Source organism: Thamnophis sirtalis, unplaced genomic scaffold, assembly GCF_051295495.1.
Source record: "Thamnophis sirtalis isolate CommonGarterSnake01/CBP01778 unplaced genomic scaffold, rThaSir2_p1.2 scaffold_3, whole genome shotgun sequence".
Lineage (NCBI taxonomy): Eukaryota > Metazoa > Chordata > Lepidosauria > Squamata > Natricidae > Thamnophis > Thamnophis sirtalis.
Genome location: NW_028261383.1, coordinates 158,985,843 through 158,999,443, shown reverse-complemented (window position 1 = coordinate 158,999,443; position 13,601 = coordinate 158,985,843). Strand labels below are relative to the sequence as shown.

The following is a 13,601-nucleotide window of genomic DNA, read 5'->3' as shown; positions in this document are numbered from 1 at the left end:
TGGAACGATACCTGGTGCTCCCGGCAGGCACCAGTATGCTTGTACCAGGGCATACCGGTCGTAACCCACCACTGGAGTAAACTAATTCATTCTGGCGTTATTGAATTATAATTCAATAGTAATTATATGGAATCACACAGATGCTTTGAACAAGTGAAAACACTCAATAAATGTCAAATGTTTGCTTGTGGAGGAATATTCTGTTCTTTCATTTCTCTTAGAACAGGGGTCCCCAAGCCTTGGTCTGTGGACCGGTACCAGTTCATGGCATGCCAGAAACTGGGCCGTGAAAACAAGCAAAGCCCCATCTGTGGAATACAAGCCGCACACAAAAAACCACCCCCTCTGGTCCATGGAAAAACTTCTCTTCACGAACTGGTCCCTGGTGCCCAAAAGGTTGGGGGCCACGGTCGTAGAAGACTGTTTGATGTCTTTTGAGCAATGGAAGCAAATGTTCACCCCCCCCCCCCCCAAAAAAAAAACAACCCAGCTTCTGGTTCCTGAAGCCAGGCTGACCTAATATGTATCCAATTTCTGAGTTTTAGATAGTTCTTTAACTTCTTTTCATTGCAATTGTGTTGCCTTCGCATGACTCTTGTAACTGCCATTGTGCCAATACTCTTGAGAGGGGTTGGGCTCGTTTTTTTTTTCCTTCTGATTCCACAGGATGGGAAAGAAAAGACTTGTTTAAAAAGATTAATCATTCCAGTTATAGAAAAGGGCTCAAGTCTGAGAATTAAAGCTGGATGCATTCCATTTGGAAAGTAGGCCCACTGGTTTGAACAGCCAAAGCAATTAATCATGGGGACAGGTTGCCAAAGGGGAGCCCCCCCCTCCCCAGCACATGGCATCCGGATTAAACCTGGACTCCATTTAAAGGCAAAAAATACCTGATTTTAATGCTTGTTTGAATTCAGGGTGAATGCAGGGCAAATTCTGATTTTGCTGTCACAGCTGCTGGATGAATCTATACCTGGATGATAGCTTGAATGTTTTAACTTTTAACATGACGCAACATAGTGGTTTACAGTGTATTTATCATTTAAGATACCAGGTTAATAATCAGTTTACCTCCTGATTTTGGAGTTTTTGAGTCTAAGCAAACTAAGGCCAGAACAAGGAAAATAACCATGATATATTCTTGAACTGCTTTCTGTTCGAAAAACAGGCTATGTTTTAAGGGCAAGTTCACTACATGAATTACATGTTGAGTCATAAATCTTGGTATACAAATTATAAGAGTGTTAGGTATGCAAAGGTACAATGCACCCATCCACATTATGGCCTAGTGTTGCTGAGGATCATCACAATCCAGAATAGGAAACTAATTTGAGTTACCTTTGATTAAAGAATGGGGTTTCACAACACTTGAGAGTTCAGATCTTAGGTCTAATCTTTGAGATGCTGAAATAGCAAGCTGGGTTTGGATGAAATTCAGTTCCCTACTTGCCTACAAAGTTTACAAGGAAGTCTCAGGCAAGCCAATACCATCTGCCCAGATATAGTGGATCCATCTTAGATTCTTAATTTTGTATGATAGCAATAGCAGTTAGACTTATATACCGCTTCATAGGGCTTTCAGCCCTCTCTAAGCGGTTTACAGAGTCAGCATATCGCCCCCCCCCCCAGTCTGGGTCCTCATTTTACCCACCTCGGAAGGATGGAAGGCTGAGTCAGCCTTGAGCCGGTGAGATTTGAACCGCCGAACTGCAGCTTAGCAGTCAGCTGAAGTGGCTGCAGTACTGCACTCTAACCACTGCGTGTCCTTGATGTTAGTGTGCCCATGGGTATCTCCCTTGTAGATCATGCTATTTTTTTTTAAAAAAAAACCCTTATTTTAAGTCTAAGCATTTTTAAAGGAAACTAATGTGCAAACAACCAATGCCGAACATATTTTTTATTTCCCCCAAATAATCTTGGGTTCCTCATAGATTCCTCCGGTATTGTTGGAGAATAAATATGGGATGCTTGTGTAGCACAAGTACCTATTTGTAAATTTGCCCACCTGTCTAGGAAAAAAACAACAACTAACTACAGGTTGATAGTGAATACAGAAGAGGGTCACCAAATTTGCAAATTGGGGATTTGTGACCATACATTGCCTCCCCCCTCTAGCCATTTGGTAAATGAGCAATTGAATGGTGATTTTCTTTTTTTTTTACGAGAACTTTTTTATTTTAGTTTTAAAAAAAAAAAGCACAAATATGTCATCATTTGTCAATCATTAAGACATTGAAGTACAATTTTTTTTTGTTGTGTATACCCCTCCCTCCCTCCACCCCCCCATCCCCCCTCCTCCTTCCCCCCCCCCGACTTCCCAGAACCCGTACACGGTATGGATTTTTAACTAACGCAGTCTAAAATCTATTGAGAAAAAAGAAATAAAGAAATTAATGACATTCTAGATTGAACTTAGCTTCTTCTTACTGAACTGACTTTTAACAGTTTAAATCATTTCTGATCTTAAGCATAGGCTAACTGGAATTTCTTAGTCCCGTATTTATTTTGTATATAGTCAATCCATTTTTTCCAGTCTCGCTTATATCTCTCATTTGAATAATCTTTGAGATATGCCGATATTTTAGCCATTTCAGCTAAGTTTGTTACTTTCAATGTCCATTCTTGGATTGTAGGCAAGTCTTCCTTCTTCCAATATTGCGCCACCAACAGTCTTGCTGCAGTTATCAGGTGCAGAATCAAATTGGTCTCTACCACTGTAAAATCAGTACATATACCTAGTAAAAATAACTGAGGAATAAACTTTATCCTTCTTTTAAAAACATTTTGCATGACCCACCATATTTTTATCCAAAATGCCTTAACCTTTTGGCAGGTCCACCATATATGATAATATGTAGCATCGAGAGAACCACACCTCCAACATTTAGGCTGTACATTCGGATACATAGAAGCCAACTTTTTAGGATCTAAATGCCATCTGTAGAACATCTTGTAAAAATTTTCTCTCAGATTTTGAGCTTGTGTAAATTTCACATTTCTTACCCAAATTCTTTCCCATGTATCCAACATTATTGGTTCCTCAATATTTTGAGCCCATTTTATCATACAATCTTTAACTAATTCTGTTTCCGAATCCATCTGTATTAATACATTATATATCCTCTTTATATGCATTAAGCTTTGATCTCTTATTTGTTTAAACAGATTATCCTCAACTTGAATAAAACCAATTTTTTGATCTATTTTCCACCTAGCCTGTAATTGCCCATACTGGAACCATGTTTGAACTACCTTCTCCTCTTTTAATACCTCTAAAGATTTTAATTGTAATACCCCCCTTTCCGAGGTAAGAAGCTGTCTGTAAGTAAATCTGTCCTGTTTTTGTGCTGTATTCATATTTTCAATTGCATGTCTAGGAATTGCCCACATGGGTATCTTGTCATTTAATTTATATTGGTATTTCTTCCAAACCCGCAATAAAGCATTTCTTAAAATATGACTTTTAAAGTTCTTATCCAATTTTTTGTTGAATAACAGGTAAGCGTGCCAACCAAATACCAGATCGTGTCCCTCAATGTTCAATATTCTATCATTGGTTAAATGAATCCAATCACTAATTACAGATAATGCCACTGCATCATAATATAGTTTTAAATTAGGTAGTTTCAGTCCTCCTCTCTCACGTACATCTTGCATTATTTTCATCTTTACCCTCGGCTTCTTTCCTGCCCACACAAATTTGTTGATACCCTTCTGCCATTCTAAAAGGTTCGCATCTTTTTTAAGTATAGGTAACATTTGGAAAAGAAATAAAAATTTTGGTAAAATGTTCATTTTCACTGCCGCTATCCTGCCCAGCAAGGATAAGTGCAATTTCTCCCATTTTTTCATCTCTATCTGTATGCTATGCCAAAGTGGTTCATAATTATGCTTATATAACTTCCCATTTGAAATTAAAATGTTAACTCCAAGATATTTGACTTTTTTAACTACCTCACATCCTAGCATCACTCCTAATTCTTCCTTTTGTTTAATATTCATATTTATAGCTAATGTTTTGGTTTTTCCTAAGTTTATTTTAAAGCCAGACACTTGACCATATTGATTAATCGTATTCATTAAAACCATACTGGATTCCTGCGGTTGTTCCAATATTATGACCAAATCATCCGCAAAAGCGCGGACTCTATATTCTTGCTGCCTAATCTTGATCCCTTTTAAACCATCCAAGCCCCGTATTTTATTCAACAATACTTCCAAAGTTATAATAAACAATAATGGGGACAAAGGACAACCCTGTCTTGTACCTTTTCCAATTTGAATAGAGTCTGTTAAACTTCCATTGACTATGATTTGTGCTGTTTGCTGTTGGTATATTGCTTTAATTGACTGTAAAAAGTTATCTCCTATCTGCATTTTTTGCAATATCTTCAGCAGAAATTGCCAGTTAACTCGATCAAAGGCCTTCTCAGCATCCAAAAATATAAACGCAGCAGGGATCTGGTTGTTCTTTCCCAAATATTCTAATGCATTAATAATTAATCTGACATTACTTTTCATCTGTCTCCCTTGTATAAAACCTGTTTGGTCCGTATGTATCAATTGTTGAATGACCAACATTAACCTATTTGCTAATATTTTAGTAAAAATTTTATAATCTACATTCAGTAATGAAATGGGTCTATAATTTTTGGGTTGAGTAGTATCTTGATCTTCTTTGGGTATCAAAGATATAAACGCTGTCTTCCAAGATGGAGGGACTTTACCTTCCGTTTGAATCATATTAAATAATTCTCTAAGAGGTTCTACCATTTCTAACTGTAAGTTTTTATAGTAAACCGCTGTCAAGCCATCTGTACCTGGTGCTTTCCCTGGCTTTAATTGCTTAATTACCTGCAGGATTTCCCCCGAGGTTATTGGTTGATTCAATTTTTGCCTGTGTTCTTCTCTAACTGAAGGTATTTTCTCCTTGTCTAAATATTTGTCTATGTCTAAACCATTAATTTTATCCCCTTTATACAGTTCTGTAAAAAATTCCCAGAAAGCCTTTTGAATCTCTTCCTGTTGGAACACCTCCTTCCCTCTGTAAATCAGTTTAGATATATTTCGAGTTTTCCTTTTTTTCCTAATCTGATAAGCTAACCATCTGCCAGGTTTGTTTGCATTACAAAAAGTATTGTGTTTTGCATATAATAAATTAGTAGCTACCTGGTCAGAGATCAACATGTCAAATTGAGATTTTAATATGTTAATAGTTTCCTTAACCTTTGTATCGTCTGGTTTCCTTGTTAACTCCAGCCTTTTCTCTTAATTTCCTCTTCCAGTTCTGTTCGTTTTAACCCTTGCTTATTTCTATGTGTTTTATTTATATTCATCAAAACTCCTCTCATATACGCTTTGCTTGCATCCCATACAAATTCCATAGATGTACCCTTATTCATATTCAAAACAAAATATTCAGATAGTAATTTTTTACAATCATTAATATAGTTTTCATATCTAAATAAATTTTTCATTCAGTCTGAATGGTGATTTTCATAGAGCTCCCAAAACATCTTCTCAGAATGAATGAAATCTTGTTACTCCCAGCCAGCGTGAGTAACCAGCTTTATTTGGATGACCTTAGTTTGGAGAAAGCCTACCTTTAAACTTCATGTTTATTTTAAAGCTATGTTGAAACCATGCTCAGACTTCTTTTGAACTAAACTAGCTGCAATGTATCTTTAAAACAGTAATGGAATGACTATTGTGACTGATGCCTCTCAACAGAAGCATGGTTTTAATGTGGGCTTGTTGGAAAGTACAGAATTTATTATACAGCTGAAGGTTATAGATACCTTTTTGAACCTGGGGAATTCTCTGTGGTATTTTAATCACTCTTTTTTGATCATATAGATCCAGTAGGGCCATGCAATTAAGAAAGAATTATTAAAGTATAATATATGTGTTCTTTTGAATCTACCATCAGTAAAGCCCCCTAAGTGCTTGTATATACATATTAAGAACAACAGTAATAACAATTATGTTATAAAAACCTATAAGCTCTCACTAAAATCAGCTGTTGCATTTAAACAGAGGACTTGTTTATTTAAAAAAATGTATATCTTTTCTGTCCTTTTGCCTATTGTCCTGAAAAGTTGAGGAAAGCATATCTGATAATGACTTTAGTCCTTGAATAGAAAATTATGAATAACTATTGAATAACTATTAGCAAGGCTGTTAAGTCAAAGAAGAAAAACCAGAGACAGTATCTCAGTCTAAGCTAATAAAAGGGAGTCTCAGTGAGGACATTCAGCTCTACAATTCCCCATAGGCTACATAGCTAATTCTTTGGAATACAGTCCCCTCCAGGGTAAACAGTACCTTATTGAATTAAATATGTTTCCTTCTGAAACTGCAGCTTGCTATATGTAAAGTAATATTTCCTGCTAGGTTGGCTATATATGTTTTGGTGAGGGAAACTGCTTTTTAGTCACTGAGGGAACTGTTGTGATACTACAGAAGAGCAGCAGTCAAGAGTTTATTGAAATGACCTCTCCATTCTCCCCATTAAGGGATCATGGGATCTTAAGCATTGTGACAGTCTTCAAGTAAAATATAATGGAAAGGACACAGGCAGAAGCTTGCGCAAATGCAAAAGAGCATAAAGTGATAATAAATCTTTGCAATTTTATAATATATGGAATAAATTGTTTCATGAGTTTGTGTTGTGAGATTTTCACTTGGAATGAATAATGAGGTAAATACGTACATCTCCTGGCCATTTCACTATTGTGTTTGTTTTTTTCAGTTCCTAGTGCAGCTAAAGATTATGGACTACAGTCTTCTGTTGGGTATCCATGATGTACAGCGAGCTGAACAAGAAGAGGAGGAAGACGTAAAAGAGGAAGAGGAAGATGGAGAAGGTGAACCTGGGGCACCTGTGGGCTCATATGGAACATACCCTGAGGGCATTGGCAGTTATCTGAACTCCCACAAACCGCTGGAGCCTGGTGACTTTGACCCTTATATTGATGTCTATGCCACTAAGAGTGCTGAAAGTAAGTTGGGATAGGACGAACATTTTATTAAATGGGTGTTTAAATGGATAGAAAAATGCCTTTGGGCCTTTTATTTTGTTTATTGCAGCATTTTGTACACCAGAATCTGTATCATGATGTTTACTATCATTTGCGACTTTCTTAGTTTATCAAGAATTTTTTTCCGTTAGTCGGTTCCAGAGAACACTCCAGAGTACAGAGGTCAGTTCTTTTACTTTATTTTTTATCTGTGATAGGTGATTACAGTCAGCCCAGAAATATCAGAAACAGCCTTTTGTTGAGTCAAATAATTAATCCATCCTCCCTAGGAGTGATTAACTAGCAAGGATTCCAAGGTCTGGGGTTAGCTAAAAAAAAATTTAAGCCTTACTTAAATACCTAATATAATCAGTACATACAATAAATATCAAGCAACGCAATCTCCTTCTAGCTTACAATCTTGAAAGGTGTACTGTGTTTCCCCGAAAATAAGACAGGGTCTTATTTTCTTTTGACCCCCCAAAATAAGCACTTTGCCTTATTTTTAGGGAGGTCTTATTTTTGAGGTGCAGGAGGCGGAGAGAGTGGTCACCTCATGGCTGCTGCTGTGTTGCAATATTTTGGGGGAGGGCTTATTTTCGGAGGATTGCTTATTTGAATACATGCGCTCAAAAACCCAATTGGGCTTATTATCCAGGGAGGTCTTATTTCCAGGGAAACGGGGTACACAAAAGATAACTGAGTAACATCTGATTAAAACTGAAATCCCAGTCTAGTTTAAGCATGGTTTTGTGAAGGAGTTCCCTTTGTTATTCCAAAATACTAAGACTACTCTTTCTCAAGCTGGCACCTTCCAAGTAAGTTTTTTTCTGTCCTGTAGTTTTCAGCTGCTCAGTCAAAGATGTTGCTGAATGGGCATTTTGGGGAGTTGTATTCCAGAGTTTCCAGGCTGTACTAGTTTGGGAAAGGCTTCACTAAACTCATAAAAGGATTCTGTTAACTATGATATCAAAGATGTATGTGTGCCTTGTGGTAGATTCCAGCTGCAACTTCAGGTCTTCTCATTTTTTTCTGTGCCTGTGGCTAGTCTTACATGTCCTCAACTTACAACCATTCATTGAAAAAAGTGACTTTTGACAGTTTTTCACACGACTGTTGTAGCATCCCTCTGGTCACGTGATCAAAATTCACCCGCTTGACAAGTGGCTCGTATTTATGATGGTTGCACTTTTGTGACCTCCTGACAAGCAAAGTTAATGGGGAAGCCAGATTCATTTAACAACTAAGTTACTAACTTAACAACTGTAGTGATTCACATAGCAACTGACAAGAAAAGTTGTAACATAGGGCAAAACTCACTTAACAACTGTCTTGCTTAACAACATACATTTCGGATTCAACTGTAATCATAAGTCAATGACTACCTGTATTTAACTGTTTGTATCAGGATGGTCTTTATTCAGTGCATTAACTTTGGTAACCTTTATTTATGGAAGGGAGAGAGTGGTGCTGAGTCCATGTTTATCAGATCTGGATATCAGCTTCAGAGAAAGAGGTTAAGTTTAATAGCCAGATTTTTTTTGCAAATGGCTATGGGCTTGAATTTGCAGTGCAGATTACACAGAAGTGAAGATAAAGAGAAGTATACATAAACTTTATTAAGGTTTTAGACCAGCCTATGAACCTAAAGAATGTGATTGCTCAAATGAATTACTTAGGATTGGTTTGCTATATTTTGATTCAGGAAAGGAATCTCTTCTTCCTGCTTCAACCCTGTTTGACCACTCTTTTGTAATCTGTACCGTATTTTTCGGATTATAAGACACACTTTTTTTTCCTCAAAAGAGAAGCTGAAAATCTGGGTGCGTCTTATACACCGAATGCAGCATTTTTTGCCTCCTGAAACCCCGCCTCCTTCACCAAAATGGCCATGCATACCCTTATGGAGGCTTTCAGAGACCTCCTGGGGGCTGGGGAGGGCAGAAATGAGCAAAAATCGGGCCATTTTTGCCCCCCCCCAGCCCCCAGCAGCAATCTATAAGCCTCCATAAGGCTATGCATCCAATTTTTTTAACCAAAAACGGGCCCCTTTTCGCAAAAAAAGGGCCATTTTTTGCTCATTTTTGCACCACCCCCCCCCCAGCACTTTGCAAGCCCCCCTAAGGCTATTCATGCCTTTTGGGGAGGTTTGCAGAGTGCAAAAACTTTTTTTCCTTTTGGAAACTCTTTAACTGATTGATGAGAATTACATTGATCATTTTTCTCTCTAACTTCCTACCTACCTACACACACTCTCTCTATCCCTACCTACCTACTGTATTTCTCTATATATATATCTCTATTTCTCTCTCTCTCTATCCCTCTACCTACCTATGTACACTGTCTCTCTCTCTCTCTACCTACCTACTGTATTTCTCTCTCTCCCTCTATCCCTCTACCTACCTACTTTTTTAAAAAAATTGCCTCTTGAAAATCTTGGTGGTCTTATACTCCGCTGTGTCTTATACGCCAAAAAATATGGTATTTTGCTTATGTATTTTCTGTGGTTTTTTTTTGTCATTGTTGTTCATCTTTTTGGTTTGCCTATGGATATTTGTATGGAAGGGGACTACAGGTAAAATATGGCATCATATATATCCTTCACTGTTTTCTCTTACTTTTCCAGATAGTCCCCAAAAAGAGGTTTACTTCATGGGCCTCATAGACATCCTCACCCAGTATGATGCCAAGAAGAAGGCTGCCCATGCAGCTAAGACAGTCAAGCATGGGGTGAGTTTGGCTTGCCACCTTGTCTGTTATGGTAATCAAACAATGCTAAGAAGGGCGCCATGATTTTGATTAGCTGGCCAGCACCTAGCCTCTATCTTCCCTTCCTATGACCATTATTTCTGCCCCAAATAGTTACTCTTTCTCCTTCTGAGTAACTGAATGGCCAAAGGCTGTCCCTCTCAAGCTGGTTATATTGTATCATCACTATGTGATATAGAAGGCATAATTATGACCTTTCCTATAGATAGGAACTATTCCAGTGTCTTACTCTATGCTTGGGAGCAGCAGGAATTTAGAATATTTTTTAATTATGAGATAGTAGCAGAGAAGAAACTATGATTCCAAGCAGCACAGTCATTGGCAGTGCATGATGACTACCCCATGGAGTGGAGACAGCCTGAAATTGAGGATTTGTTGTTTTAGGTTAGTTATCTGAGATGATACTTTTTATCTAACTTCTTTTAAAAAAAGAGTGGTTGTGTCCTGAAGAATACAACCGATGTGAGTTTTGTAGCTACAGACTAGAAGCAAGGAAGTGAGGTGGAGAAACTATGTCAGTGGCAGGAAGACATGCACCATCCCCAATAGATTTTTTTAAAATGCTATTCGCTGTGGTCGATTCATAGAAGAGTTATTTTTATTGTACCATTGGGGCAATGGCTTTTATGTTTTTTAAGTACAAGGACATTTCCTTGAGGAGAAGATGGCAAGGAGCAGATATAATGTATTCAAGAGAAGCAGCAAGAGGGATGTTCCACGGGGTCAGAAATATTTGCAGTGGAGAATGTGCATGTTAATAGCATCTGAGCAGTACAGTTTAGTTTTAGAGATATATCTGACCTTTATTTTGTACAACTCAAGGCAGTGTTCATACCTAATGCTCCTTCCTCCTATTTTCCCCACAATAAGAACTCTATGTTTGAGAGAAAGTGTCTAGGCCAGTTATCCAGCTGCTTTTCATACCTAAGGAAGTTACAGAGCATGACCTCCAAGATTCTAGACCAGCACCTTAACCACTACTCCTGATTGGCTCTATGGAAGTTAGGACTCAGGTGCTATATCCCCAGTGTTTCCAATATTCCCAGCTCATGCCATATTGCTTTCACTATAGTGATTAAGAATTAAGGGGGCTGCTTTGTGGTAGTTGTTGACACTTTGTCTTCCCCTACAGGCTGGTGCAGAGATCTCTACAGTGCATCCAGAACAATATGCCAAGCGCTTTCTGGACTTTGTTACCAATATATTTGCTTAGCAGTTTTTTCAGTACGTCGTTGACCCAAATCAAAACCTTTTCAGCACCTTTGTAGTTGTCACTCACCCTGCTCCCTGATTCTCCGTAAGTAGGATAGTTTTCATCCTGCTGTTCTGGGGTCAGCAGGGGAATTGGGCTGACTTCAGATGAGTCCCAGTCTTGCAACTGAGGGACGGCTGCCGAACCAAGTGCCTTAACTCTGATCTTCTGCTGAGGTGCGAAATGATCCAGAGTACCAAAGAAACTGGTTCCGAATGCTTCGGAGAGCTGCTTCTCCTTCCATGCAGGAGGAAGAGGAGTGGCTGGTTTTTATCTAAACACTGATTTCTTCCTTTCCGTTAAATAGTACCAGTGTTCCGTCATTTAGAGCAGGATAATGTTGAAATAGAATAATATGCAATATGAAGTTAGTTGTGCCTTGGAAGAAGGGGGTTGAAGGGAATCTTCCCCATTTACACAATCAAATATTGTATCCTATGATATCCCATTGTACTGCCTGTTTCAAAGCCATGTGCCAGTTATATACCTTTTCTACCATCCCTGTGTACACAAATATTTAACAGAAGACTGCACTGTGCTCCATCCTTGTGAATAGTTTTGCTCCGATTCTACTCCTGTTGTCAATAATGGAAATCTCTCATGCTAAAGAAAAGGGCCCAGCACTGAATCCAGTACCCCTTAAGCTCTTTTCCATGTAGAATTGCAGGTTCTTTGAACTTTGTGCCCCACAGGTTGCTATTAATGAGAACAATTATTTCAGGCTCATTGCTCTCGTGCATCCTTTTTCCTTCTGTTTTCTAGTTAAGAATAAGAGCTGAAGGAGGGTTTGGGAGGCTCTTTGTACCTGCTAAATAAATTTGGAGTAAACTCCTGAGTAATAGCACTATCGTCTGAAATCCGGTTCTACATACTGCAGAGCTTTTTTGAGTATCACTTGTCAGAGGGAGATTGGGAGAAGGACACAATAACTCTAATCTTCGGGGTAACTCTAATCTTTGGGGTAATTTATAGAGGGGTGTCTGTTGGGCACAAAACCCAGATTGAATAGGCGAAACTTACAAAAGGGTCTATAAGGCATGCCTAGACTACCTGTGATTTACCACCATATAATATTAAATTTGAAAGCTACTGAGAAATGCTAAGGATGAAAGTCCTCACCATTTAGGTTGTAAAGCTTTAACATTAAAATTAAAGCAAGCCTCAGATGTTTGTGAACTGGCAACAGCATCAATATCATGACCAAGAGGAGCAGGGACTGTTGAGAGTTTAGCAAACCCATAGAGAGCCCTGGCTCCCTATCCAATCATAAACACTTCCGTGTTGAAGTGGAAATCAGACCAAGCCTCATTTATTTTGTTTAGTGTTATAGGGGAGAGTATCATGCCCAACTTCAGGATGCTATGAGAAGCAGCATCTGTCTGCCTGTGCATAATGGCTCTATATGTTTATTTTACATATATCAAATTGGCAAACCAATGTATTTTGGGAAAATGGCCTATCTCAGTGGTTCATTAAAATACCGCTTAAATGAAGGAGGAAACTGCTATAAATTAGCAGATGCATTAAAAACAATATCCCTTCTCATTCACCAGAATGGGAATTCTTGGAGATACTTCATTTAGCAAAGCGAGGAATGCAGACAAGGAACTGGATAAATTAAATGATCACTATTCATTTATTGTTGGCTTGGTTAAGAGATCTTGCTTTCTCTAGTAGCTGTCCTAGCAGCATGGGGAAGCTGTCACACTCCAGCTGTCTGAACTATAATTCCCAATAACTCCAGCCCTATATAAGCATTTATGAGGAATGCTAGGAGTTACAGTTCAGCAACTTCGAGGGCCAGTATTGCCTACCTGGAAACTCTAGCTATGGTTCAGGGTACAGTGCTACTCAGTTTGCTACTCTGGACCTGAAACGTGTGCTACTTTATGTTTTTTAATATTTTCCCCTTCTGCCCATTACTGGTGTGTTGGGACTGATGTCATTTCAGCTCCCATCACCTTAAAGGTTGTGCCATGGAGATACATTTATGCTGTGGGGTTGTCTTCCTTCCACCCTCTTTCAGTGTTTTGTAATTGTATACAATGTGTATTTCTGGTTTACTCTTGTATGGCTAAAAATAAATTATTGAACCAAAAGTTGTCTGTATGAAGTGCCCAGCTGTGCTGTTGTATACTGCTAACCTAGCAGGGTAGAAGGATGAACTCTGTGTTTCAGTGAAAGAATAAAAGACTTTCCTTGGCCCTTCACAGCTTTCTGAATTGAAATTATTATGTCAGTTATTTTTATCACATTTCTGAACTTTCAGGGGAAAAAATATATCCAAGCTTCGGGGGTGGTGGTGAGGAATCAAATCAGTTAAGACAAGAACATTACGATTTTGGCCAGATGAACCAGGGTTAATTTGAAACTAAACTGAAGACATTAAGTCTTGTCTGGCTTGCCCCCTTCACTAGCAGATCATCTTGTTCCAAGTTGGCTTGTTTTATAAAGAAGATGGCAGCAATTTGGTAGGATTCGTGCTTTTTAATTCTTGTTTAATTATCCAAGTTTCACCATTCCTATAGAAAACTGATCAAGAGCTTATACTTCTGCAAAAC

At 38.4% G+C, this 13,601-nt stretch overlaps 1 protein-coding gene across 1 annotated transcript in view; it reads left to right on the top strand.

Moving 5' to 3' along the window:
- The window catches only part of PIP4K2C (phosphatidylinositol-5-phosphate 4-kinase type 2 gamma), a 38,749-nt gene extending 25,499 nt beyond the window's left edge, over positions 1 to 13,250 (top strand). The window contains exons 8-10 of the mRNA XM_014065595.2: positions 6,752 to 7,001; positions 9,646 to 9,749; positions 10,921 to 13,250. Coding sequence (XP_013921070.2) covers positions 6,752 to 7,001; positions 9,646 to 9,749; positions 10,921 to 11,001 — 435 coding nt within the window. The 3' untranslated portion in view covers positions 11,002 to 13,250. The remainder of the gene's footprint in view (positions 1 to 6,751; positions 7,002 to 9,645; positions 9,750 to 10,920) is intronic.
- Positions 13,251 to 13,601: the final 351 nt, after the last annotated feature.